We start from the raw sequence: 27,799 nt of genomic DNA, 5'->3' as shown, positions 1-27,799 counted from the left end.
TCCTGTGTCTCTGTAGGTGGTAGCTCAGAAGTCCCTTCTCCCAGGAGGCCTCCCCTGACCGTCTATACTAGTTTAGGGGCTGAGGACAGATGTTCTCACAGCCCTGCAGAGTTCCTCCTTAGCACTTAATTGTCTTTCCCGAGGGAGGGAGGGGACATCCCCCTTGGGCAGGGACCATAACCCCTGTGCTTCCAAGTATGCGTCTCGCACCCAGCATCACGCCGGACGCCAAGCAAACGCTCCAATATCTGCAGTGGGAAGAAAGGAAGGAAAGGAAGCGGGAAGGACGAGGGGAGAGGGCGCGACCCTCCACCTTCTCTGTTGCCACATCTCTTGCTCTTTCCTTTCCTGCCCCTGTCTTCGCCGCTCTGTCCTTATCTTCAGAGTTCTGTCGGCGCCGCTGACCGTCCGTTTCGGAGCTGGCGACCCCGTCTCCGCGCGGCCCCTCGCCCTCGCCCCCGCCGCGGCGCTCCCAGCCCCGCTGCTCCCCGACCTCGGGCGCCCACGGTCCAGGCGGGTCGCGCCCGCTGTCTCCCGCGGGGGGCGGGGGTCCCGAGGCCGGGCGCGGGGCTCCGGGGCGGGGGAGGAGGGGAGGAGGGGAGGAGGGGATGGGGGGGAGGAGGGGAGGGCCGGGGGAGGGCCGGGCCGGGGCGGCGCGGGGCGGGCCGAGCGCGCCCCCTCCCTGCGCCGCCCGCGCCCTCCCAGCCCCGCAGGCCACATCTGGCGGCCGCCCCATCCCGTGTTTCCGCTGCATCCAGACTTCCCCAGGCGGCGGCTGGAGGCTGCGCATCTGGGGCTGGAGCCGTACAAAGCGGCAACGGGCGGCGGCGGCGGCGGCGCGGGCCGGGGCGCGGGCAGGGGCGCGGGGCGGAGGATGCGCCGCTGAGCCGGGCGAGCCGAGCCCACCGAGTCGCGCGGCCCCTCGGAGCGCAGCGCAGCCCCAGGCAGGAGGCGCCGCGGCCGCACGCACCGAGCCAGCGACCCCCCGGGCGACGCGCGGGGCCCCGGAGCGCGATGACCCCGGAGCGCGGGGCCCGGGGCGCGCTGGCCGGCCCGCTGCGGGCGCTCTGCGTCCTGGGCTGCCTGTTGGGCCGCGCCGCCGCCGCGCCGTCGCCCATCATCAAGTTCCCCGGAGATGTCGCCCCCAAGACGGACAAAGAGCTGGCTGTGGTGAGTTGCGGCCCGGCCCCGGGAGGGAGGCGAGTTGGGAGAAACTCCGGAGGCCGAGGCTCGGGGTGGGGTGGGGGTGGGGGTGGGGTGGGGTGGGGTCGGGGGGTCTCCGGAACAGCCCCCCCCGCGGTGGGCGCGCGGCGTGGGGAGGAGCTTCTGGAAACCGCTCGGTGGGGGGTGGTCTTTGGCCGGCGGAAGGCGGGATCCCTTTTGCAGCCCCTTGGTAATCGGAGAAGGCCTTGGGTAAACAACTTGGCAACTTTGAGGACCCGCAGGGTGGGCGAGGAGCCAGCGGTGGCAGGGCCGGGATGCTTTGGCCAACAGCTGGAAGGGACCTCCTTTGTAAATAAAGGGGCATTGTCTTGTAACCGGGGGATTTGGCAAGGGGGCCCGCTTTGTAAACAACTTTTGGACACATCTGGGGGGTTGGCTACGGGCCCTTGGCCCTTGGCAGGCGTCTTGCTCGGCCTTTGGCCAGCGGTCTGAAAGGGGTCTCTTGAAAAGGGAGGATCTCTTGATCCCGCGTGAGACTTTGAGAAGAGGGTCCTTTGGCGCCCAATTTGGGTTCACTTTGGCACACATACGGATAGGAACTCAGGGCAAAGCAGAGCTTGGCCACCGCCAGGGAACCTTCCGCACACATCTGGAGAGAGGCCTTGGAGGGGATCTTTTGGCAAGTATTCGTGGGCCGGAGGGAAGCAAAGAGCGCATCCTTTCCACCTGGCTTAATGGACAGTTGGCCCGGAGGGTCAAGCGTTGCACCTCGGAAAGTTTCCTCGAACTTATCCAGAGGCTTGGAGAACCCGGGAGAGGCTGGCGGGCCAGGCGCCGGGAGGGGCAGGCGCACGAGGGGCCCCGGCGCGTGGGGCGGGGGCGGACTGAGCCCCGTGCTGGTGGGACCGCAGCCAGCCAGTCCTCCCTCCTGGCGGGGCTCCGGGCTGTGGCTCAGAGCTTGTTTTGCCAGCGCGCTCGCCTGGCCCAGGAGCTCCCTGGACCGGCTGCAGCGTTACTCAAGGGGGCTGGGGGCATCAGAGGGGCGCTTCCTCTCACCCTGTAGGCGCCTGGAGCCTCCAGGGGTACCTCCCAGCCCACGAGACATCTGCTTCTTTACTGCTTCAGACGCCCCAGAAATCTATTCTTCTTCATCCTGGCCCTCAACCTGCCCAGGACAGGACTTTTGCACCCCCTGGTCACCCTAGGAACCCCTTCTCAGAATGTGATGCCACCACTCACTCTCCCTGCATATAAGCTTCTGTCCCTGCTGGATAAATAGGTTGGGAGATCATACTTGTCTTTTTTCTTTTTAAGATTTTATTTATTTATTCATGAGAGACACACAGAGAGAGGCAGTGACACAGGCAGAGGGAGAAGCAGGCTCCCTCTGGGGACCCCGATGCGGGGTTTGATCCCGGGACTCCAGGATCATGCCCTGAGCTGAAGGCAGACGCTCAACCACTGAGCCACCCAGGCGCCCCGAGAGACCTTACATTTTTAGGGGGCTACTCATTTCAAGGATCTGGAGCTGGCATGCCTGATGATGTGGCTGTTGCCTGGGGCTGGGCTTTGCAACACTGACAGAGCTCCCTGGGTCCCCACACCTCCAACAGCATGCGGAAGTCCATGTTGCCCCAAGGCCATGCAGTAGGAGGCTTGAGGGGCAGCCTCTGGGCTTAGGCTGCCTGGCCTCTCATCAGGGCGTCATGAGTGGCCAGCGTCCTTGGGCAAGTGACTTCATTTCACAGTCTCAGCTGCTTCTGCAAACAGCATGAGAGTGGGGTCTCAGAGTTAAGGGTGAGGCCATCATAGAAACCTTGAAGGGCCCCTGGCCCATGGTAAAGCCTCAATGGGAGATAACCGTGGTCATTATTCTCATTGTCACTATTATTATACTCTTTCTTTCCCTTTCTTAGCTACCCCCACCCAAACAGGGTTAGGGCCTCTGTAATAAAGTCTCCGGGCTCTTTTCACCATTCCAACATAACACACCTCACACATCCAATTTTGCACAGACTGTGGTCCATCCACCTCCCCACGCTGGGATTTGCACCCTGGAGACTAGAAACACCTGTCATGTTCACCAGTCTCTCCCGAGTACTGAGGCACAGGTCCTGGCACATGGCAGGGAGGCAAAAACCTGAGCTGGTTGGTCCCTGAAACTCCCTAGGGGCCTGTTTAGTTTAGGCCTCAGCGAGCACGGAGCCAGATGAGGACAGGATGATCTTCTTTTTGGAAATTACAGCTCTAGGATTTGAACACAGGTCTGTCTGCTACAGGAATCCATGTACATGAGCCTTGAATATCCTTCTAAGGAAAGTGAGAAAACCAAATCCCTCTGTCTTCAGCAGTTAGGTGAATTAAAAGAGATGGTGGAGGTAAAGAGGAGAGGCAGAGAGTTATACTTCCGAGCCTGGGCTCCAGAGCCAGATTGCTTGGGTTCAAATCCACCCTCTACCATTTGCGAGCTGGGGGATCATAGGCAAATTTCCCAACCTCTCTGTGCTTTACTTATTTATTTAAAGATGTTATTTATTTATTCATGAGAGACACACAGAGAGGCAGAGACGTAGGCAGAGGGAGAAGCAGGCTCCCTAAGGGGAGCCCGATACAGGACTCGATCCCAGGACCCCGGGATCATGACCTGAGCCAAACGAAGGCAGACACTCAACTGCTGAGCCACCCAGGTGCCCCCTCCCCTGTGATTTAATTTCTTTCTCTGTATGAGGGAGATAGCAAGAGTAACTGCATTACAGAGTTGCTCTAGTAGCATCTAGTAAGCTCCCAACACGTGCCCCCAGCCATGTGTCGTTACAGCTTTCAGGTCACTCAGTTAGTGAGTGACAGAGCTGGTTTGGGAACCTGGGATTCTATCCCAGTGCCGTTAGGTTCCTGACTATTTTGGTCAACATTATGTTATCCTAACATGGCTGCTTGCCTCGGGCTGTTTGTTTCTTCCAGCAATACCTGAACACCTACTACGGCTGCCCCAAAGAGAGATGCAACCTGTTTGTGCTAAAGGACACACTGAAGAAAATGCAGAAGTTCTTTGGGCTGCCCCAGACTGGGGAGCTTGACCAGAGCACCATCGAAACCATGCGGAAGCCACGCTGTGGCAACCCTGATGTGGCCAACTACAACTTTTTCCCCCGAAAGCCCAAGTGGGACAAGAACCAGATCACATACAGGTGCGGAGGCAGGGCTGCAGGCAGTGGGGTCCCAGAGCTGGGGGACACTGAGCGTCCTTGGGCCTTGCCTTCTCCTTTGTGGGGATCCAGGGTGTATCCAGTGACAGCCTGGCATCTTCAGAAGTTGAGTCCAAAGTTCTTAGGAACTGGAGTGAAACCAGAACTTGAATCTCACACTAGCCTGGGGGCAGCAGGCTGCTTGGCTTGCAGTGCTCTGAGCCTTGGCTTTCCCGTCTATAAAATGGGGCTAAAACACAACCTCCTCTTAGGTTTGTTGGAAACTAAGCTTGGTCACCGATATAAAGGGATATCCTAGCACCCAGCATACAGTGAGAGTGTAAGGAACGCCAGTCACCGTCCTTATTAGAGGGGCTCATAGGGTGGGTGAAGGGATTTGATGATTGGTTGTTGAGTTTTATATGGTATTATAGAGTTGTTATTATCGGTTGTTAATTGGGCTGAGAGCTCCCTCTGAATGACTCATGTTGGATTCCAAGGGTGAGATCTCTGTCTCATAGCCCTCAATGCGCTATTCATGCCCCCCACCTCCACCCACCAGCCGGAGGTGAGAAAGGAGACTCTTGAGCCAGGTGTGGAGATGTGGGCTGGTCTAGGACTTCACAGAAGCCCAAGGCATTCTGGGTGGACTGTTCTCTTAGCTCTGCTCCACATGCACACATGTATACCTGCTTGTGCATACACAGTCATGCACACTCATACATGCCTGCAGAAACCTATGCACCCCTTACACGCTTAGGCACAAACTTACATACCTGCATACATGCACGCACATTTGCACACACTCATGCATGGTCACACACACACACTTGTACATGTACTTGCATGCTCGTGTGCATATGCACACTCCCGTTCCCTTGTACACCCAGACACACTCACATGCATCTCCACCCCCTGCAGGATCATTGGCTACACACCTGATCTGGACCCTGAGACAGTGGATGATGCCTTTGCTCGTGCCTTCCAAGTCTGGAGTGATGTAACTCCGCTGCGGTTTTCTCGTATCCATGATGGAGAGGCTGACATCATGATCAACTTTGGCCGCTGGGGTAGGCAGAAGAGGGGTCAGCAGAAGGCAGTCTGGCCATTGGAAGGGCACGGGGTCCTGAGCAGAGCTTAGACAGGAAAGTAGAAGATGTGTAGACACTGGAGAGCCACATTGATGTGGGGGCAGATGATGTGACAGTGAGTTTATCCTGGACGCAGTGTAATCCTGAAAGCAGGTGGTCCACCTGCATCCCCCAACGTGGTAGTCACTAGGTACATTGGGCCATTTTAATTTAAATTAGTTAAAATTAAATTAAACTTAAAATTCAGTCACACTAGCGACACTTCAGCTCCTCAGTGGCCACATGAGATTCATGGCTATTGAATTGAATGGCACAAAGAATCTCCTCATCGTCACAGAAAGTTCTGTTGGCTGAAGCTGGTGGACACTGAGGAATTCTAGATGTGAGAGAGGGTCAGAAACAGCAGAGTAGCGTAGACTTGAGAGGAAATGGGCTAGAACCTGGCATCAAGGATGCCATGTGGGTTGGTACTATGAACACTGGCAGTAGTATAGACATGAAGGTAGATAATGTGGAGATTGTGAGTGGTATTGCGATGTGGGTGAATGGCAGAGGCAACAGTGTTAACATGTGGGAGGGTGGTATGCACCTGGGTGGCAAAGTAGACTTGTGGGTTAACATTGCGGATAGTGAAAAAAACAAAACAAAACAAAACAAAACAAAACATTGCGGATAGTGGTAATGGTATGAGTTGAGGGTCAGATATAGGGTTAAATTGACAGTGTGGATGTGGGGTAGGTGATCTGGACAATGGTATAGACGTGGGGACAATGAGAGAGTGGTGAGGATGAGGGTGTGGCACATTAGTATGTGGATAGGTATGATGTCACTGGCGGTAGTATAGACAATGAAAGTCAGCGGTAGAGATCCTGGGGACTGTATAGACTTGGGGGGGTGGGTAGTGTAGACCATAGGATAGTTATAATCAAGTCAGGAACTCTACTGAGGCTCTGTGTTCCCAGGGCTGGATGACCGTACCACGACAGGGAAAGGGATGGATGTTAGGGTTGAGGGACCATGGACAGGGATGTGGCTGGGTTAGGGCCCCGCTGGGGCAGCTAGAAGCTGAGACCCTGTGTATTGCAGAGCATGGAGATGGATACCCCTTTGATGGCAAGGACGGGCTCCTGGCTCATGCCTTTGCCCCAGGCCCTGGTGTTGGGGGAGACTCTCACTTTGATGACGATGAGCTATGGACCCTGGGAGAAGGACAAGGTAAGAGAGCGAACATCTGCATGCCGGGTCTCCTCTCGGGTCCTCTGCATGCCTTGCTGTCCCTAGCAACAAGGACCGTGGCTTCCCTGGCAACCCCAGACACCTCCATCTGCTCCGATGGGATCAGAGAGCTGGCCATGGGAGGGAGGTCACATTCCCGACTGAGTCAGAATCCTGGTCTCTAAAGAAGGGTCTGGAGACGCTGACAGTCCACCCCGTGTTACCGTACGCAGTGGTCCGTGTGAAGTATGGGAATGCCGACGGAGAGTACTGCAAGTTCCCCTTCCTGTTCAATGGCAGAGAGTACACCAGCTGCACAGACACTGGCCGCAGTGACGGCTTCCTCTGGTGCTCCACCACCTACAACTTTGAAAAGGATGGCAAATACGGCTTCTGCCCCCACGAAGGTGAGCTTCCACCTGGCCCCAGGCTTTCCTCCTCAGCCTCTACCTTGCCAGGCTCCCCGCTCTTCCCCTGCCCTCCCTACTCCTCCACAGGCCTGACACTGCCAGCCAGCCAGCATGCCTCCATTCCATTCATTCAGGCCCACCACCCTCGTGTGAGCCATGGTTGTGTCCTTCTCATCTGCATGATTATTTACACGATACTTTCATTAAATCGGTTTGTTTTGCCATTAGCAATAGCATTTGTGAAATCACAGGCTTTTTAAAAAAATATATATTTTATTTATTCATGAAAGACACAGAGAGAGAGGCCGAGACTTAGGCAGAGGGAGAAGCAGGTTCCCAGGCTGAGCAGGGAGCCCGATGAGGGACTGGATCCCAGGACCCAGGGATCATGCCCTGAACCAAAGGCAGATGCTCAGCCATTGGGCCACCTGGGTGCCCCAAATCAGTGGCTTGTTATACTAATTACTTTTTTTCTAATGTGCATAAGAATGAATTTAGAACTACTAAAATGCCCAGTGATTCTCTCTAGAACCAGTCTCTAGCCCCAGGCCAGGATGGGGGCTTCAAGGACTTAAGAAGAGGCTGTGGAGGATGGCTTGGAAGCCTAGCAAGCTTGGGAAGCAAGACTCAGACACAGAGGCTGATACCCAACCTGGTTTGGGGACACCGGCCCTGGGAATTTCAGCCATTGTTCCCGGTTCTGACCGACTTTTCCAGTGTGTGTGTGTGTGTGTGTGTATGTGTGTGTCTGCATGCATGTGGACACGGACTCCCATGCTCCTGCACACACACCTGGGTGTGTACACATGTCTGGGTGTGGGGCCTCTTCCTTATCTGCCTCTCTGGGTTTTTGTATCTGCTTGTGTCTGCATCTCTGTGTCTTGGCAAAGGCATTAGGCCTGACTCAGTATTTTTGTATGTGTTTTTGCCAATGCTTGAGACATAACATTTTCAGATGTTTTGAAACCATACAGAGGGAAAAGTTTTTTAAAGGGGTCAAGGTATTGACATACTCAATCCTTTTTTAATATATCCTTCACCATGAGACACACTTCATAACCGGAAATCATAAGGAGACAGCATGTACGTTTTTATACTTGTCACATCATCATACTGGATGATTCTAGAAGTCAAAAGCCCAGAAAACTGGAGGGAAATGGGAGAAAATCCAAAAATTCATTTTGTAAATATTTATTTCTTTTCCATCCCCATAAAGACTCTTTGATCTATATATCCCTGTGTTTTTTCGGCTGTAATTTTACATGTTTGTTCTGACCCCATAGCTACTGGACATTGAGTACCAGCCATCTTAACAGAAGGAAAGGAACAAAGATCTAGTTAATCTGTTCCTGTTTATGCTTTTAATACCAAGCTCACACAATACTTTGTATTAAGTAAGAGCTCAAACCACTGACCATTAATAAGTCAGAAATTTTTAAACAAAAATATTTTATGTATCTTGCATTTCCCAATAGGGATTCAATCATAGTTAACCCTGCCATGTGTCAGTCCCTGTGATTAGAACAAAATGCCTTGATTGTAGAAGTGGAAACAGCTGTAATTCGTAAGTTTGGTTTTTCCCTGCATTGGACATTAGCCATATACTTGATCTTTAGCCAGATGCAAGTACGTACAACACGCGCGTGTTTGGGTCTTGGAATAGAGGTTCTGGTTACTCAGCCCCTCCTGACTGCTGAGTCAGTGTCCTTTTCCCTTTATCCTTGTTGGGGGTAGGATCTGAAAGGAGATGGAGCTTTCTGGGTGGTAAAAATGCAGCTGTTGGCCTCCACAGAGGTTAACACTGTGCCTTTCCTTCTCTGAGGCCACCAAGACATGTGGCTTCAGTTTTGGCTCTCTTGGAGTCTTGTTGTTTCTGGCATTGTGGGGGAAGGTCTCTTGGTTGGGAAGAGGAGAGTAGTGAGGATATGGGGCCCTGATCCTGCCATCTCTGGCCCACATTTTGGTCATGGTGGAGTTAATGGGGGTTGATGAGGTCACCTCTGGCGCCGTTGCGCACAGATGGTCCTTGTTACGCACTTGTGGTTTTGCTAGTTGGCAATTTCAGAGACACACCATTTTGTAGCTTTAGGGTGGATGAAGGCATTGGGGGAGCAGGAGAAGAACCTAAGAGAGACCAAAACCCAGACTCCGAATCCCACTCTCCCCAAATTCTCCAGTCATAGCCTCACATCTTGGGGAAGTTAGAATGGGAGAACAAAGTGTATGTTATCCTTTCCCCCTCTCCTCCTCTCTGCCCTGCAGGGACCACAGCAGGGCCATCCAGGAAAGCGCCTGAGGTTGAAAGGGAGGTGAAGCTTCCTCTGTGTGTGTGTGTGTGTGTGTGTGTGTGTGAGAGAGAGAGAGAGAGAGAGACAAAGACTGTAAGCAAGAGAGAGATGACCACGAGCAGTTCCAGAGTGAGCCTTCGCAGAACTGCTTTCCTAGGTCTCGAATGGAAAGCCTCTTGTGGTCCTGCCAACCACGATCTACGTGGCGTGGGCATGGACCAAGCAGCAGGGACAGAGACCCTTGGGTGTGCGCGGGGCTCTGGAAGCCCCACGTGCCTCAGGTTTTACCATCTCCTTGTTGGGAGGAGGGAGTTTGGGTGGGTTGAGGGAGGTGTCCTTAAGGTCCCAGGGGAGGGGCCGAGGTGGCCAGGGGGGACAGGAGTACTCTCCAGGAGCCCAGAGAAGCAGCAGTTGACCAACGGCTAGAGATGGGTTTTGAATATTTTAACGATGCTGTGACCTCACTGGCGTGACCCGGCGGATGGCGACCAGCCAGGGCTGGGCCCACGCGGCGGCCAGCTGACCCCCAGGCAGGCAGGCGGTGGCCGCTCACATTCACCCCCTCCCCTCTCTCCCGCCCCCAGCCCTGTTCACCATGGGTGGCAACGCTGACGGACAGCCCTGCAAGTTCCCGTTCCGCTTCCAGGGCACCTCCTACGACAGCTGTACCACGGAGGGCCGCACAGACGGCTACCGCTGGTGTGGGACCACGGAAGACTATGACCGCGACAAGAAGTATGGCTTCTGCCCCGAGACCGGTGGGTGTTGCCCTCCCCTCCCCCCCACCGCCCCTCGCCTCGGCCTGCAGCCTGCCCTGCACGCAGAACCTCCCAGAGCGCCCTCCCCACTTCCCACCCCCTTTCCCAGGACAAGGGTGGCAGTCAGAGTGCTTAGCAGCTGGGACAGTTGGGCACCCAAGTCAGAACGGTCGGCGGGCCCCCATAGCCAGTTGAGCCGTCTGGGAAATGCCTGATGTCCCACCAGCTCGGGACCGGTCTGAATGGCCCACCTTCCGTCGATTTCCTTTGCAGTCATTTCTCTTTCTCTGTCTCCTCTTGAAGTCTCTCTTCCCTGCCTTTCTTTGCTCCTGTCTGCATCTCTGGCCTTCATTGTCTGTTTTTCAGTAAGGACTCCCTGCCTCCTTTCCTCCTCCCTCCCTTCCTTGCTTCCTGCTTGCTTCCCTGGCCCATCTTTACTGAGCACCTGCTTTCTGCAGGAGACACGGGTAGGTCTTTGCAGGACCCTGCATGAGGGAGCTCCTGGTCTATGGGAGTATGTGGGTGCTTCTAGCTCTGCCCAGCCCCCTTTGCCTCTGGTCCCTCTGGCCTCGTCCATGGGAGGCTAATCAAAGCTCTGGAATCTGGCTGCGTGGGTGTGAATCTTATCCCTGACACTTCTAGCAGTAGCTGCTCAGGCAAGTTTTTTCATTTCTCTGAGTTCCAGTTTCCCATCCATGAAATGGTGGGATGGGGGTAAGGGGTAGGTTATGCTCCCTACTGCACAGGGTTGTAGAAATATGTATAAAGTGCTTGCTCCAGTGCCCAGGCCTGAGCAAGTGAGTACTCAGTAATCATGGTTTGTTAACTGTCTGCATCGTGTCATTCCCTAGTGGTAGCCTCGGGTTCCTCACTGCCCCCTGACCCATGACCCTCACTCCACAGCCATGTCCACTATTGGTGGGAACTCGGAAGGCGCCCCCTGTGTCTTCCCCTTCACCTTCTTGGGCAACAAGCATGAGAGCTGCACCAGCGCGGGCCGTAGCGACGGGAAGGTGTGGTGCGCCACCACGGCCAACTATGATGATGACCGCAAATGGGGCTTCTGCCCCGACCAAGGTACAAGGTTCTGACCATTGGGCAGAAACACCAGACCCCATCCCGCCCCTGCACCAGAAACCTTCCTGCCCTCCCCGCCATTGCCCCACTGGCCACCCACCTCAGGCACAGACACCAGCCCCACACACCCACCTGTGCTGGTAGAGACAGTATGTTGACTGAGGTCCTGCCCATCCCTGGAGACGCTGCGCTTTCCCTCCACCTTGACTACCCCTCTAGATGGGGTGGTTCCTGCCCAAAACATTCAGTGCTGGGCACAGGGTATCCTATACCAGAGAACAATTCCCCTACGAGGCATTCCTGCCTCTCCAATGGAGAGCTGCCTTCAAGGAGCTGGGTGCGCAGGAGACGTGAAGAAAACAGAAGTAGCCTCATCGTCCAAAGCCACCCTCCAGGCAGCACGAGAGAGCCCCCAGAGCCCTCCTTGTCCCTTTGCCAAGTTAATGGTGGGGAGGGTCTCTGACAGTGCTGAGTGCTGAGGACAGCTGCCTGACATAGCTCTTTGCCCTACAGGGCACACAGGCTGGGGCAAGAGAGTGACCAGGAGATAGGCCATGACCTTACTATGTGGTCAACGCAGGGAGTAGAGGGGTGCCTGGGGGCACCATGCCCACTCTAGTCTGCAGGGCTGGGTGTCATTGGGCCCAAAGCTCCCTGATGGCCCCTGATGGACAGGGGAGAGGGTTGGTGCAGGGCTGGCCAGAATTCGATCAGCCTCTTTCTAGGTTACTTTTCTTCTTGTTTACTCACAATGAGATGGAGTTTGGATTGCATTAACTGCCAGAGGCCAGCCAAAAGAGTTTTCCTTAACCCCTACCGAATGCCATGCTAGGACATACCCTGGTATTACGTGCTCTGCTCCAGCTCCTGCCTAAAGGTGGGATTCTCCATCTGCTGGGAGGGCTTAAGGCTCCAGAGCTCGTGTGGCACACTCATAGCATGTATTAGTTTCCTGGGGGTGCCCATAACCAAGTGCCACAAACTGGGTGTCTTAAAACAACAGAAAATTATTCTCATGCACTTTGGAGGCCATAAGTCTAAAGTCGAGGCATTCGCAGGGCCACATTCCCTCTGAAGACTGCATTGCTCCAATCTCTGCCTCTGTTCTTACGTGACCTTCTAAGTATCTTCTCTTCTTAGAACGACACAGGTCACAGTGGATTAAGGGCCCACCCTACCCTGGTATGACCTCATTTTAACTTAATTTATCTGCAAAGGTGCTATTTCCAAATAAGGTCGCATTCATAGGTGCTTGGGGTTAGGAATGAACTTATCTTTTGGGGAGACTCAATTCATCCTACAACAGAGTATGAAATGGGGTTTGCTCTCTGTGACTGAGCCTGGGCAGCCACTCCAAGTGAGACTGGATTTTATGGCTTTCTCTGGGGAAGAAACAGGGGACCCACTCTCTTACCTCTTGGAGACCCTACTCTTTGTAAAAAAACATAAAGGCAGAAAACCAGATTTTTAACAAATGAGACTTTAAGTAGAGGATTTACAGCTGTTCCTGGTCTCCTGTAGAGCTTGCATGAAGCCCAGCCTGGAAGGGACAAAGGAACTTTGGCTGACCCTCCTTGAAAGCAATGGGCATAGTCTATCAGACCTAGAATTCTCAGGAGAAGAGAGAATTAATATGTGCCACTTGCAGGGCTCTCTGCCCCCTACCATGGGGATGTCCTCAAAGTCAGCATCACTGGGGCCAGAGCCTCGCTCCTCTCTCATCTCTTTCCCTGTCTCTCTACCGCTCTCCCCCGCTGCGGCCCTTAGGGTACAGCTTATTCCTGGTCGCAGCCCATGAGTTTGGCCATGCAATGGGACTGGAGCATTCTGAGGACCCTGGAGCCCTGATGGCACCCATTTACACCTACACCAAGAACTTCCGTCTGTCCCAAGATGACATCAAGGGCATTCAAGAGCTCTATGGTAACCCGCAGCGTGGGAGTCTCGGGATGGGAGTCTGGGGAGGTTATGCAGCCTGGGGTGGAGGCCTGGGGCTTGGGAACCAGCAAGGTCCCATCTTTCCAGAGCTGCAGGAGATGGAGGCAGGAGCGTTGATCTGTTCTGAGCATATCAGAGCAGCTCCTCAAGGGTTAGTCCCCTTCCTTTGGATGGTCCTGTTCCTTTCCAAATAATATCAATATTCATGTCCCTCTTGGCTTCCTGGAGCCACTCCGTGAGCTCAGCAGGGAGAAACTGGCTCCACATTTTCAAGGTGGGTACACTGAGGCCTGACTAAGGTTCCCTTCTGGCACAGGGTCGCCAGGTTTGAGCCACCAAGTTAGGTTTAGAATTCAGGAGAATGAGCTAAAACCCAGGACAGAATTGCTCAGCATGTGGAAAGACCCTGATGATATGGAGGGATAAAAATGTCTAGTTTTCCTACCTGTTCTTTTATTTTAATGTGTAATGGGCACAATGGAACCAGAGCTTGAAACTAGTGATTTATTTACTAATACTTACAATGAGGCTAGAGTGGGTCCATTTAAAAAAAAAAAAAAAAGTGGCTATAAGATGGTCCTGGACCAAGTCAAAGTAGTGGAAGTGGTGCTGGGTGACAGCTGGGGGCACACGGATTTGGGAAGGAACACCGGCTCGAGGTAGAGGTGCGGAGTTTGAGGGCCTCTGCACTCACTCACAACAAGCGATGGAGCAGGTCTTTACCTCCCTGGACTTAGTTTGCACTGTGGCCGGTTGTCATGAGGAGCAAAGGGATGAGTCCTTGAGAAAGTGCCCGCTGCTGGCTCTGACTCTCCTGTGGGCTTAAGGACCCGAGCTTTGGAGTTGAATGATTGGGTGAGTCATTTAACCTTGGTGGGCCTCAGTTTCCTCATCTGTAAAATGGAAGTATTATGATGAGGACTGGTTCGGGTGATGTTGGTGAAGAGCATTTGTAAAGGACCAGGTGCTGGGGGTTCTGGTTTCTCTTTCCTGTCCCCCACCCATCACATCCAGGCTTCATTTCTGTGTCTCACCTGGGCTCAATCCAAGGCCAGAATACTATTTCTTCTGACCCTTAGCAGGTTGAGTGGGCAGCCCCGGGGGCTCAGCCTGGTGGGGAGAGTCTAAGGTCATGTCCTCCTCCAGGGGCCTCCCCTGATGCTGGCACGGGCACTGGCCCCACCCCAACTCTGGGACCTGTCACTCCTGAGATCTGCAAACAAGACATTGTCTTTGATGGCATCTCTCAGATCCGTGGGGAGATCTTCTTCTTCAAGGACCGGTGAGTGCAGGAGCTTGCTTCTTGTCCTGACTTCTGCCCATTCCCTCTGTTATTCCCGTGGTCTGGGAGCCCACTGGAGGCTTCACAGAATGGCCTGTATAGACAGTTTGTCCCGTGTATTGGGCAGCCTCCAGATGTCAGTGGCTTACCACACCAGACATTTCTTTTGCTCTATCCTAGTCTGTGGGTCTGCTAGGTGTCTTGGCTTCAGGCTGTGGTTTGGGTTCGGGTACGTTCTGCGTGTCACTCATTCTCCTGGGGTTAGCAGCTACTCGTGGCAGATGACAAGCACAAGAGGCCAAATCAAATCACACAAGAACATTTAAAGCCGGGGATCCCTGGGTGGCTCAGCGGTTTGGCGCCTGCCTTTGGCTCAGGGCGTGATCCTGGAGTCCCGGGATCGAGTCCCGCGTCAGGCTCCCAGCATGGAGCCTGCTTCTTCCTCCTCCTCCTCTCTCTCTCTCTCTCTCTCTTTCTATCATAAATAAATAAAAATAAATATTTAGAACATTTAAAGCCTTCACTCACAACACGGCTGAGAATGTTCCATTGACTGAAGCAAATCACATGGCCAAGCCCAACACCTGCTATAGAGGGTAGTATATGTGAGGTCACATGGCAAATGCACGTGGATGTGTCATTCTAAAAAGGGGTGGAGGGAAGAATTGGGAACAACAATCCAGGTTCCCACAGGCTTTCCCCTGGAATGGCCTTGACCCCGGATAGCCAAATCGTGCTTTGTATGGGGAGCAAGTAACCACAGGGGAGGGGTGGTATCCTTCATGCTATAGATAAAGGCCCCCCATTCAATCAACCAAGAGCTGAAACTCACCCTAGCCCTCCCGGAGAATGACAGACAGTATCTAGGACCGCATTGAAGGGTCTGTCCATCATCTGACTGTACATATATGCATGTATACATACACTATCCATCATTCATCTATTTGTCCGTCATCTATCCATCTATTATTCTTTATCTATTATCCATTAGCCTGTCGTCATTCCTCCATCCTTTCATCCATCCAACCATTCAGAAAGTGTGGTAATTGACAGAATGGGCTCTGGAGCCAGATTGCCTGAGTTGGAATCCTGGATCTGGTGCTTAATAGTTGCACGATTATAGGCAAGTTAATTATGTGTGTCCTTGGTACCTCCATTTTCTCATCTATAAAATGGGAATAGTATTCTAACCTGCATCATGGGGCTGTTGTAGAGATTAGGTGTTGTAAGATTAGATGCTTAGACTCATGCCTGACACAAGGCAAGTGTATTGGATCATACTAGCTAGTATTATCAGCAAACAATTACTTGGCATCTATTGTGCCAACTACTTTGCTTTAGGAGCTGTGGGAGTTGGCTTGCTGAGAGCAGATGGGCTGCCTAATGCCGAGAGAGGTCCATGGGCCTCCTACACCAGAGCCCCCAAGGGTGTAAATATTAGGAGTGTGGGTTTCTGCGCCCACCCTCAGGCCCTCTGAAATCTCTGGGAGTGGGCCCCAGGCATCTGCATTTTCACAAATTCCCCTATGATTCTTATACTCATTGAAGTGTGAGCAGCAGCAGTCTGATTTGGGAAACAGGCAGGGAGACCTGACAGCAATCCACAGCCGGATGAAAGGAATGGACTTGCAGAAGTATTTTGAAAATGCTTGCCTGGACACCTGCAAGTCAGGGAAGGCTCTGAAAAGGAAGCAGCCCTTCAGCGGGCCTTTAAAGAAGAACCAAATGATGTGGGAGTGACGAGCTGACAGGTTGGAAGGGTATTTGGGCAGGGGGCTCCACAGGAGCAGATCAGAGCAGAGCCGTAGAGATGTGAGACTTCCTGGCTTGCAGAGGGGAGGGATGGAAAGAGCCTGATGAGGCTGGAAGATGTTCCATGAACTTTTGTGAAGCATGTCCTCCTCTGGTCCAGGCACTGGGCTCAGTGCCGCAGGGAGGATGCCCTGCTTTTTGCAGAGTCTTCTGGCCAACAGGGAGATGGCCAAAATGCCGAGAGAGCTAGGAGACCCAGAATGCAGTGAGAAGTCAGGTACCGTCAGGCCTTGAATGCCCAAACCTGGAAGTGTAACAAAAGATGCCAGTGCTTTCCAGCAGCCCCTGTTATAGGGATGGGGAAGAGGTGAGTCAGGGGGCCCCACTCCCCAGGACTGTCCTTAGCCTGGAGTACCTCCCAGTAAGGAAACCCTGACCACACATTTAGATCTGAGAAATGCAGACCTAGAAAAGGGTACAGAGCCCAGGCCTAGGTTTAAAGCCATCCCTGGCCTGACACAGCATAATTTCAGAAGGAAAGTGATGAGTGTTTGATGGGTTTGTTGAATTAACCAGCAAATATTTAAGCCCTGATCAGATGCAAAATGGGGGATGGAGAAAGGTAATATTGCAAGATAATTAAACCCAGAACTTTGGAGTCAGGTCTGGATTCAACTCCTGATAATATTGTGATCTCTCTGAGCTTCATTTGCCCAATAAAGTTGATGGTACCTTCCTGCAGCAGGATGTTTGGGCTGCAGATAACGGGGAACCCCAGCTCAAACCAGCTTAAACAACAGACAGAAATTGCTGTCACGTGGTATGAACTCCAGGGGTAGGGTTGCCTCTAAGGGCAGAAAGAAGCTCAGTGACTTAATGATATCTTTGTCCACTGCCATCCTCTCAAGGCTGGGTCCCTCATGGTCAGACAATGACTACCAGGGGCCGTGGGGGCTGCAGGCTTCCTTGGCCATATCCAGCAGGAGAGAGTGAGAGATTCCCCAGCTGTGAATTACAAGTCTGTCTGTTCAATCTCATTGGGCCCACATGAATCATACAGTAACTGCTGAATCCATGCCAATTTCTAGGAAACTCTAAGCTCTGATAGGCTTAGACCAGTGGTTCTCAAATGTTGGCATGCATTAGAATCATCTGGAAGGCTTGTTAAAGCAGATTGCTGGGCCCCAAGCCCAGAGAGTCTGGTGCATAGGTCTCGAGTGGGCCCCAACAAAGTTCCCAGATGATGCTCATGCTACTGGCCTGGGAATCGTACCTCGAGACCAGTGGCTTAAGCTCATCAGAATGGGGATGGGTCTGCCGGTGGGCAAGCTCGGATCATAAATATGGAAGTTGTGTGAAGAAGGATGATAGGGAAATAAATGTATCATGGATGCTCATAGACCACCAGGAGTGCATATTATCTTGTCACATTGTGAAGATTTCATTTTACAAGACACACAAAGGGCGTGGTGCTTAGTAGGCTGTCCGTAAATAAGAGCTCTCGCCCCTGCCAAAGTACACGAGTCCATTCCATTTCAATTCAGGAGATGATTGGAGTACCATCAGCCCCTGCCTCAATGGACATCTGAGCTAATAAGAGAGATAAACCATCTTAAAAAATCATCAAACTGCTATTGCAGACACTCATGTTGAGGAGGAAGAATGTGGTATGATGGAGGTAGTTAGGGAAGGCTTCCTGGAGGAAGGAGCAAGACAGGGGCAAACAACGTGGCTCCTCAGCCCTGGCATCTTGCAGAGCAGGTGGGCAGAGCTCTGCTCATTCTCCAGTCCTGCCCCCACGTGCCCTTGACCTGGCCTTCCCGTCTGAAGGCATCATCAATGGGAAGTGTTTGGGTGGGCTTGAGGAGGCACATGTGGTAACAGCTGCAGAGTGACCCAGAGTGTGGTTTCCTGTGTCCCCTGCCCCCACCGCAGGTTCATTTGGCGGACAGTGACACCACGGAACAAGCCCATGGGGCCCCTGCTGGTAGCCACATTCTGGCCTGAGCTCCCGGAAAAGATTGATGCTGTGTACGAGGCCCCACAGGAGGAGAAGGCTGTATTCTTTGCAGGTGCGTGGGAAGGTCTCTGCCTCGCCCTCAGATCCCTGGGGCTCTGCACCATGGTTCCTGTGTACCTGTGGGTACTCCCTGTCCTTTCAGGATCTGTTCTTTCAACCATCAGTTCCAAAAGCGTGGGATTCCTCTGGGGGATTGGCTCAGACACCCAGCATCAAATAGCACTAGCCCACAGAGTGAACATTCCATTACCTTTTAATTTCCAATCCTGATCCTCTTCTAGAAGGAAAATCACAGTTTAGTGCCTGTGTGCTGGTGTCCCTAACACTTTTCTAATGCTGGAGCCTTTGGCAGACAAAGATTTTAGCTAGAACTTTTTCTAAGATGATCTCACTTATAACATTTAAAATAAATTGATTTCCAAAAAAATTTATCTCCGTGGATTTCAAGATGAATTCAAGATGAATTCCTCGAAAACAGAATAGGAGGTCCATAAGAGGACGGAAAGTCTCTGTAAATGGTAAAAATTAGCAGGGGTAGGGTCATGTGGCTAACACTTGGGAAACCTGCTCATTCAGCATCTGAACCTACCATGTGCCGGGGATCCAGCCGCTGCCCTCGTGGAGCTCACAAGTTGGCGGGGGAGACAGAAAAGCAGGCTGTGAGGAAATGCAGTAGGGCTATGGCAGGGCAGGGAGGACCAACTGGACCCTGCCCTGGTCTGAGGTGTGGGCACAGGGACGGCTTCCTGGGGCATCAGACAGGTACGTGTTCCACCAGCCAGCTCCCCACCCCCTCCATCCCAGAGTGGTCCTGGGCAGTGGCACCAATTAGGAGAAGGTGTTCATGGCAAGTGTGGCACTTAGCGTGTGAATAGCAAGGGCTGCTTCTAGAGGCAGGTTGTAAAACCATATATGTGAGTCCCGATCCTGGGCACTGAAGCAGAAGTGAGCAGGACCTCGTGTCCCCATCGAGAGCGGCCACGGTGGCATCCCTGGCAGACAGACGATAGGCAGAAGAGGCCAGGCTGAGGGGCTTCAGCACCAGCCACCAACGCCCGCTTTGCTCCCTCCCCAGGGAATGAGTACTGGGTGTACTCAGCCAGCACCCTGGAGCGAGGGTACCCCAAGCCGCTGACCAGCCTGGGGCTGCCCCCTGACGTTCAGCGCGTGGATGCTGCCTTTAATTGGAGCAAGAACAAGAAGACCTACATCTTTGCCGGAGACAAGTTCTGGAGGTAAGGGCTTGGTGGTGTGGGCGGTAGAAAGGGGGACAGCACAGCCAGCTGTGTGGACGTGGAGAAGACGTGCTGCGGTTTCCTGTTTCCTGGGGCAGAGTCGGTGGTTTGGGGCCGTGGGTTCCCCCTCCGGTCTCTGAGAGGTCCCCGAAGGATCAACCATCCTTGGGCACGTTTCTGGTGCAAGGTGGTCAGAACCTCCTTTCCTTTTCTGAAGTCTTTGGATGCGGCCCCTGTCTGCCTGCCTGGAACCTCTCATTTGGGGTGACTCGCTGAAGAAGGCGGTAATAAAAATAAAGCTAATTACTGCTACTACTCACACTCTCCACCAGACACTATTCCACGGACTTTACGAGATAAATGTCGTTACTCCTATTCACATTTTACAGATGAGGGGAAGCATCTAGCTTAAAGTCACACAGCCAGGTCGTGGCAGGTTGGGACTTGAACCTTGGAATTCTGGCTCCCAGAGACTATGCTATTTATTCCTCACTATTCCCTACTATACCTTAGATAGCGGGGTGTGAAGAAATAGGGGTGATGAAGGCGGGGGGTGGCGCTGAGGACCTGGCAGGAACTTCCAAATCAGGTCCCATGGGAAGCAGCAGGCACTCTCTGGCATGTCGGCCACCAGCCCAGTGTCTCTGGGTGCAGACTGGCAGGGGGCTAGTTTGGAAGCAGGTAGCTCCCTGCTCCAGGTCATCAAAAGGGAAGGGTTCAGTTCCAAGAGGCCATGATCAGGGCTATGGGTCAGGGAGCCCAGTGTCTAAGAATGGTCAGTGAAAGGCCATCCAGACTTCTGGAGTTTGATTATAATTCTTCACTTTTCCCAGACAAGGAAACTGTGGCCCAAAGAAAAGAAATAACTTGGTCTACATTATTTAAGTGCAAGTGTGCTGACCACAGAGCCGGGATGATAACTGCTTCTCTAGTCCCATAACCCCACACCCCTCCACGGGACCCTGAGGGTCATTTGGGCAGTGGGGAGGCATGGCGGGTGCAGGGGGTGGTTCCTGCATTCCTCCTGTGGCTGCAACTGCATCTGGGGCCCTTTGTCTGCCTTCCCTAGAACATTCCAGCTTCCCTCCCAGGCTACTCTCTTCTCCCCTTGCCCTGCTCCCCACCACCCTGCCCCCAGAGGCTCTGCATGCGGAAGCTATTTGCCTGTGTCTGGGAGGAATTCCACACGTATTTCTAAGATACTTAGCAGCTCAAACTGATGGATATCTCAAACCTCAAGAAAGAACACAGTCAGCCAGGAAACCTCGGGGCCGGCTTTCTGCCCAGAGGCTCCGGAACACTCCTCAGCACTAGCACATACTACAAATGGCCTCTCAGCCTGGTAGGTGCCCTGAATTTCTAAATCTTAGAACCTAGACGGCGAGAGACGCAGACACATAGAAACGTGAATCTTAGAATCTTCAAGCACTGGTGTCGACGATTCAGGGTATTGGAAGGACTTCTATAATCTCCCTCCAATGTTCCCCACCCCCGTGGATAAAAACACATATGACAGATGCGACCACATGTGAATGCGAGTGAGCACATGCACATGTGTGCACATACACGAGGACGCTCAGCTGTGGTGGAGCCTGGCTGGGTTTTGGGCAGGGTTACCTGCTTCTCAGTCCTTCTCTGCAATAAGCCCACCTTCCAAAGCTGGGGTCCAGGATGCGTTGCTGTAGGCCAGTGAAACTTACTTAAAAGCAGCAGAGCCAAAGGCCTTATCGGAATCTCAGGGCTGGGTTTCCTGAAGAGACCAACACATCTCTTACTGGAGCTGAGTGTGCAGGGGACTTGGAGGCCTCCTTGCAGGAGAAGGACAGACACCCCCAATGACAGAGGACAAAGCTGCTGCCTCCAGCCTGACATCCCCTAGTTTAATCCAGGGAGTAATCAGCCCCTGCTTCTGGAAGCTTCCCACTAAGCCCACGAATGTATATTCGATATCTTCTATCTTCTAAATGTATATTTGATATCTTCTATATAAAGCCAGGGGCTGGAAGACAGTGGTCAAGAAATAGTCACACTTTTCCTTGCAAAGTTTATGGTAGAATGAGGGAAATAGACATATGTGCATTTCGCCTTTATTTTTCACGTAGGGTAGATACTATCTTTAGCCCCATTTTCTGGGTGTAGAAACTGAGGCTGAAGTTGGCTCAAGGATACACCCGAAGAAAAGCTAGGGCGGAAGCGTCTGCGTTCTTAACACCTGCTCTACACTGCCAGTTTCCACAGCTGCGGGGAAGTACAGGGTGTCGCAGAGAAAGAAACATTTAAGACAGCCAGCAGGGAACACTGTAGGAGCCTGGGGACAGAGAGCCGAATGAAGAGCTTCGAGCCCCTGCAGAGCCAGCACCTTCTGATGTCATGATGTCGGGCCCTTCCCAGAGGAAAAGAACTTGGAACCAAATTGGTTCTCTCCCCTGAGCCTCGGTTTCCACATCTGTAAAATGAGGTGGCTTCCTGCCCTGCCCACCCTCTGTGGCTAGGCTGGATGCAAACATAGGGCACATAGCTCTGGGTCGGGGGTGGGGCTTCAGTGAAGGCCATGTGGATGATGTGGATGGAGGGCTGGGATTTTGAGCTGCAAACTTGGCTTTGGTACACCAGGTCACGAGGAAGCATGTTAGGTTTTGCAAGCAGTCTTATGATGCAGCTGGGATCAAGGAAGGCTTTTCTGGCAGTTTCTCAGAGTGACGGAGAAAGGGGGAAGCGAACCCCCCTGGAGAAGGGAACTTACAGGAGAAATTATTGTGGTGTTGGGGTGGCCGTGGGGAAGAGGATCCGCTCTGAGGCACAGCAGAAGAAAGCCTGGCTGTCACTAGAATGGCATTCAACCATGGATCTGTCTAGAAAGTTAGCTCCACAAGGGCAAGGATTTATCTTGATTTTAGTATATGCTGTTGAAGCGAGCACTATCTTGATTAACGCAATATCCACTGACAATCAGAGAGGAGGAGCTCATTAAATATTTAGGGAATAATAGGTTGAGTGTAAATAGAGAAGCAAAGGAATCAAAGTGAGCCTAGCATTTAAGAAATTCTCCCCAAATTGAAAAAGATGGAGACATTGCTAGCCAGGAAGAAGAATATGCCAGCTAATACCCCAGGTAACTACCTGGATAAAAGGCACAGCCCAGGATAACTATTCACCCTGTTAGCAGCAGTAGGGACTCCAGTGGCGGGAGGCCTGCCCCCTGACTAAGTGAGCTTCCACCCACATACCTGCACTGTTAACCTGGCCGTCCCAGATGAGATCATCTCCCAGGATGTAGATTGTTACCTCCACGTGATGGATAAAGAAGCAGCAGTTTGTCCAGAGCCTCTCAGTGAAAGGTTGCTAAGGCTGGAATTTGTCCCTAGGTTCCTAGTCCAGTGCTCTTCATACCACAGCAGGGATCAGAAGTTTGTAAAGGGACTAACATTTCCCAAATATCTACTAAGTATCAGATATGGAGATAGGCACTTTACATATATGTTCTTTCAATTCTTATATATGTCAATTAAAAACATTAACTACAACCCCATTTTATAGTTGGTAAAGTGGAGGTTTGGAAAGCAATTTACAGCCCTGGAGCCAGACAGGCCTGGGTTGGATTACTCCTTGGAAGCTGGGTGCCCTTTCTAAGCCTCTGGCCTGTAAAATTGGTATTAAGGTAATAACTGTGTCCTTGCGATTGTCACAAGGATTGACTGAGAAAGTATATGGAAAGTGGTTAATACACCAGTTACACTTTAGCAATAATCACAAGATTGCTCTTATGGGACTGTTTAAGTCACGTAATTAATAATGAGTAGTGGAGTTGGGATCCAGACCCCAGTCTGACTCCCTGGCCTTCCACTCCAGCCGGCTGCCTCCAGGCAGGGCTAGAGCTGGTTTCCCTGGGCTGGACCCTCCCATCAAGGTGGGAGGAGGGCTGGCCTCCAGGAGGTCCCACTGGTCCCTCAGATCCGCTTGCTTGCAGATACAATGAAGTCAAGAAGAAGATGGATCCTGGCTTCCCCAAGCTCATCGCAGATGCCTGGAACGCCATCCCGGATAACCTGGACGCCGTGGTGGACCTGCAAGGCAGTGGTGAGCTGCCCAGAGCCCTGTCCGCTTTCTAGGACAGGCCTCCCCACCCCCAGCCAGGGCCCAGCTCCCCACAAGCACACACTCCCTCATTGTGTAGGGAGGCAAGTGGTGCTGGGGCGGGGGCGGGGAACAAATCAGCCCCTTCAGCCCAGTACTGGGAAGGCATCCAGACCCCTGACCTCTGCGCACTCAGCCGGCTCCAGGCAGTAAGACCCAGAAAGGCCTCTCACAGCTGCAGGGCCTGGAGCCAGGGAAGGGGAGGGCAGGAGGCCTGCTGGAACAAGAAATATGGCTCTGTGCCCTGCATTCATTCTGGGGTTTGGTCCAGGCCCTTTCAGGTTCCACAGGAGGCCTTGTGACTGCCTCCCATTAGCAGAAGGATGGCTCCATTTGAGACAGGACAAACTTTGTCATGCCCTGTTGCTGATGTGGCAAAGATGTCCCACTCAACTCCATCCCTCGCTGAGTAAAATACAACCAAGTATCAGCAAGGGATAGGATTTGGGGTTGGAAAAACATATTCTTGAGGAGGCTTCTGTGAGGTCTGCAGGGTCCTGGGAATGAGTCCAGTTTGGCTTTTCAGAGGAGGTTGCAATTAAATTCCACAAAGATTTCTATTGAGCCCCTATCATATGCGAAGCACACGGCCCAAACCTCCTGTGGCGAAAGGTCTCACGTGTCCAAGAAAGAGCAAAGTATAATCCAGGGGCCTGGTTAAGGGTTCTCTTCAAGAATAAACATCTATGGAGTCCCTCTCACGTGCCGGGCTTTTAAAGGAGGCAAACAAGATCATCGATGTCAGGAGTCACACATTTTAAAGCCCATAGGGGCTGGGCCAGTAGCACCAATGAGTGAAGCAGACAAGGCAGACAGGAGGGAGGGGTGGGGTCTGTGGTGAACCAGAAGGCATATAGCTTCTTCACAATCATCTGCTTCTTGAGGCTGCTGCAAGAATGGGACCCAGTGCTGCTAGATATCCTAGCTGCTTTATTTTATTTTATTTTTCTAAGATTTTATTTATTTATTCATGAGAGCCAGAGAGAGAGGCAGAGATATAGACAGAGGGGAAAGCAGGCTCCCTGTGGGGAGCCTGATGTGGGACTCAATCCTGGGACCCCAGGATCACACCCTGAGCAGAAGGCAGACGCTCAACCGCTGAGCCACCCAGGCGTCCCTATCCTAGCTGTTTTAAGAGGAAGCAAGAAATGTATATTTTCGTATGAAGTTTCCAGATGTTTATGTGTTGACAACTTAGAATTCAGAACAAAACAAAACAAAATATGTGTGCAAGCCAAATAAAACCCCTCTGCAGGCCTGATGGAGTGAGAAGCCTCCTAGTTTGCTACCTCTGGTCTCTGGGACTTGCTTAGTTTGTACCCATGCTCAGTGGAATGCTGTTATACTCATAATAGCATATGTTATCTGATGTAGTCCTCGCCACAAGCTCTAAGAGGTCGGTATCTTAATTCCCATTCAAGATGAAAAACAGGGACTCAGGGAGTGGACTTCCCCAGCCATTCCCTTCCCTCTGGCCTCAGAGGGATCTTCTCTGGTTGAAAAGCCTGTGCCCTATGGCCGGTGGCTCTCAAAGCTCCCAGGAACCTTCCATGTCTCAGGGTGGGGTGGTGACAGCCTCCCCTCTTTCTCATCCCAGGTCATAGCTACTTCTTCAAGGGTGCGTATTACCTGAAGCTGGAGAACCAAAGTCTGAAAAGCGTGAAATTTGGAAGCATCAAATCCGACTGGCTGGGCTGCTGAGCAGGCTCTGGCTCCCCCAGGCCCTGCCCCGCCACATTGCCTTCTGCACACCGGGCCCTGAGCGCCAGGGAAGGACCCGGATGGGCCTGGCAGCCTTCAGCTCTGTAGTTAAATGGGCGTGCTCACCCCTACCTGGTAATTTAAGATTCTGGAGAGTGGCTCTGCCCTGTGCCCAAGGAACGGTGCTGATTGTACCCCTCCCAACTGCCCTCACGCCCCCCACCCCATATCCCACCAGCCCCCCAGAGCCACCCCCAAAGAGATGCCTTGATATTCTCAATGCAGCCCTGCCTTGGGCTGCCTTGGTGCTGTCACACACTTCAGGCTCTTACCTTGCCACGATTTTCTGTGGCTCACAGCACCCTCGGAGCCAACAGACGGAAACTGTCTCAAGAGGGCACTGGTGGCCTGACAGCCCGGCGTGGCATGGGGCAGTGGGACAGGGGCGCGGATGTGGCCGCCCCACACACCTGGCTTCTCACTGCTGGCTGCCTTAGGACCTCTCCTACATTAGCAGTTTGCTTTGTATGCACTTTGTTCTTTTCTTTCGATGTTTATTTTTCCACTTTGTGATTGAATTTCTTGACCGAAGGACTCAGGTTGTCTGAAGTCACTCCACGATGCATCTCAGCCCACATAGGGATGGTTCTCTTGTTCCCTCTATTTAGTACAGCCCTCCCCCATCCATTCCTCCACTGGCTGGAGGAAAAAGCCAGCCTTGGCTCCTTGCTCAGCCCCGCCCCCTCCCCTTCAACAGTTCCCCATGGGAAATGTCAACAGAGTATGAATAAAGACACCAATTGAGTGGCGGGTGTTTGTGGGCTTTTTTTTTGCAGAGCCTGGGGAGGGGCGATGGCCCCTGGGCCCCAGGCAGAGGAAAAAAAAACCAAAAAGTTTAAATCTCTATTCCCTCCAGGGCTCAGGTGACTTGCTGCAAAGGTCAGAGCTGCCAAAATAAATAGCAAGAGACCCTCCAAGTGGGTGAGCTGGAGTCCCTCTGTCCCGTGGAAAGAGCCTTGCAATAGCAGTGGTTCTTTGATGTTGCTGGAAGGGTCTCATTCAAGGCTCCCTTCCTTCCTGACTCTCAGTTTTCTCATTGACAATAACACCCGTTCTAACACTAATACCACCAACAGTGAACAACAGTAACACCCCCTCCATTAACAGAGTGCTGATGGGGGCCGGGCACTTGACATGCATCACTGGTGTAACCTTTCCAACAACCTAAGCTTAGAGGAGGAAGCTACAATTCGCTCAGTGCTTACAGATGAAGACACTGAGGCCCAGAGAAAAGAAATGTGCCCAGGGTACCGCAGCTGTTGGGTGACAGCCCAAGTCAAGGCCAAAGATGACTTAGAGGAGGAGCTTCGGCCCTCAGCCTGAGTCTCCATCAGCAGCATTACCCTCCACTGTGTTTAGAAGGCATGTGTTAATGATTAAGCTTCTGTTAATGATTAAGCTCTTTATCCCCATCTTCCCACCATATTGCCCTCTCCTCAGCCCCTTTGATACAGAAATCCTGAAGCTGCTGGAAAACAAATTTAAGGCCTGGGATTATTTCAGAGGCCCCATCTGGCTCTGTTAGACTTTCTGCTTCAGGCCTCTCATGGCTGGGCTCTCGGGATGAGTAGACAGGACTCTCTGGAGGTGACCCTAGTGGACCAGGAGGCATCTTTCCTCCTCCTGTGGCCTGCCCAATGGCTCAGATCCTCAAGGGTCCTAAAGAGATCGCTTTGGGGCAAGTTTCTGGCTAAAGAGCCACAAGGGACTGTCAGCCCCTACTTGAAGACCCCCACGCTTATATCATGATGATGATAATACACTATTATTAACATTACACCGAGAATATTCAACTGCTCCACGACATGAGACCTCTAAGGTGCCATTTCTTGACTGCTTTTCTATGAACCCTACACATTCTTTTAATTGTTACTACAACCCTATGAGGTAGAAATTAATCTTTTCCCATTCTTAGATGAGAGTACAAGCTCAGAGAGGTTAAGTGAGGAGCAGAAAGCCACACATCTATCTGGTGGGGTTGGAAAATTTTCAGATTCTGCAGGAGCTAAGTGTGAAGCATCAGCTGTCCAAGGGCCCAGATTCAGAATCTCGCCGTGCCCTCCAGCCTGATGTGAGCAGCTGACCGGTAATTGTAAGATATTTCCCATCTCCAGCCTCTGCTTCTCAGCACTCAGGGCTTGACCAACTGACCTCAGGACCTCCCTTCCTGTTTTCCCCACCAACACCACCCCCATTGGTCCAGATAGGTCCCAGACCTTCCTCAGAGAGAAATGGAACTGTTTATCTGAGTTCTGTTTATCCCCATTTTACAGAAGAGGCCAACTGAGGCTCATGGAGACACCGATTTAGCCAACGTCTGTCACAAAGCCCGTAAAAGAGAATGGTACTCCAGGTGGGCATGACCCTCAGGCAGAGAACGCGCCCCACCCTGTCCTTGGGGTGCCCTGCTCCAAGAGAGAAAGACACCTCCAGGGGGCGGAGCTGTAGGACCCTGGAGGAAGAGCCTGATACCTAAGGGGGCGTGGCTA

General features: G+C 52.6%; 1 protein-coding gene across 1 annotated transcript; it reads left to right on the top strand.

The window, feature by feature from the left end:
• The first annotated feature begins 1,010 nt into the window (after nucleotides 1-1,010).
• MMP2 (matrix metallopeptidase 2) lies at nucleotides 1,011-26,054 on the top strand. Its single transcript, XM_077898387.1, has 13 exons — nucleotides 1,011-1,170; nucleotides 4,126-4,352; nucleotides 5,271-5,419; nucleotides 6,527-6,655; nucleotides 6,889-7,062; nucleotides 9,938-10,111; nucleotides 11,015-11,188; nucleotides 12,956-13,111; nucleotides 14,273-14,408; nucleotides 18,096-18,232; nucleotides 19,256-19,415; nucleotides 23,383-23,492; nucleotides 25,147-26,054. The coding sequence occupies exons 1-13, from the start codon at nucleotides 1,015-1,017 to the stop codon at nucleotides 25,248-25,250; spliced, it is 1,986 nt and encodes a 661-aa protein (XP_077754513.1). The 5' UTR covers nucleotides 1,011-1,014; the 3' UTR covers nucleotides 25,251-26,054.
• Nucleotides 26,055-27,799: the final 1,745 nt, after the last annotated feature.

Source organism: Canis aureus, chromosome 5 (genome assembly GCF_053574225.1).
Source record: "Canis aureus isolate CA01 chromosome 5, VMU_Caureus_v.1.0, whole genome shotgun sequence".
In the NCBI taxonomy this organism is placed as follows: Eukaryota; Metazoa; Chordata; class Mammalia; order Carnivora; family Canidae; genus Canis; species Canis aureus.
Note: the sequence above shows the minus strand (reverse complement) of the source record. Positions and strands in the feature narration are given on the sequence as shown.

Bases quoted from the DNA above. Each gene is read 5' to 3' on its own strand.
- MMP2 (XM_077898387.1), top strand. From the start codon at position 1,015: ATGACCCCGGAGCGCGGGGCCCGGGGCGCGCTGGCCGGCCCGCTGCGG. The intron at 5,420-6,526 runs GTAGGCAGAAGA...TGTGTATTGCAG, and splicing joins GATCAACTTTGGCCGCTGGG to AGCATGGAGATGGATACCCC. The intron at 14,409-18,095 runs GTGAGTGCAGGA...CCCCCACCGCAG, and splicing joins ATCTTCTTCTTCAAGGACCG to GTTCATTTGGCGGACAGTGA.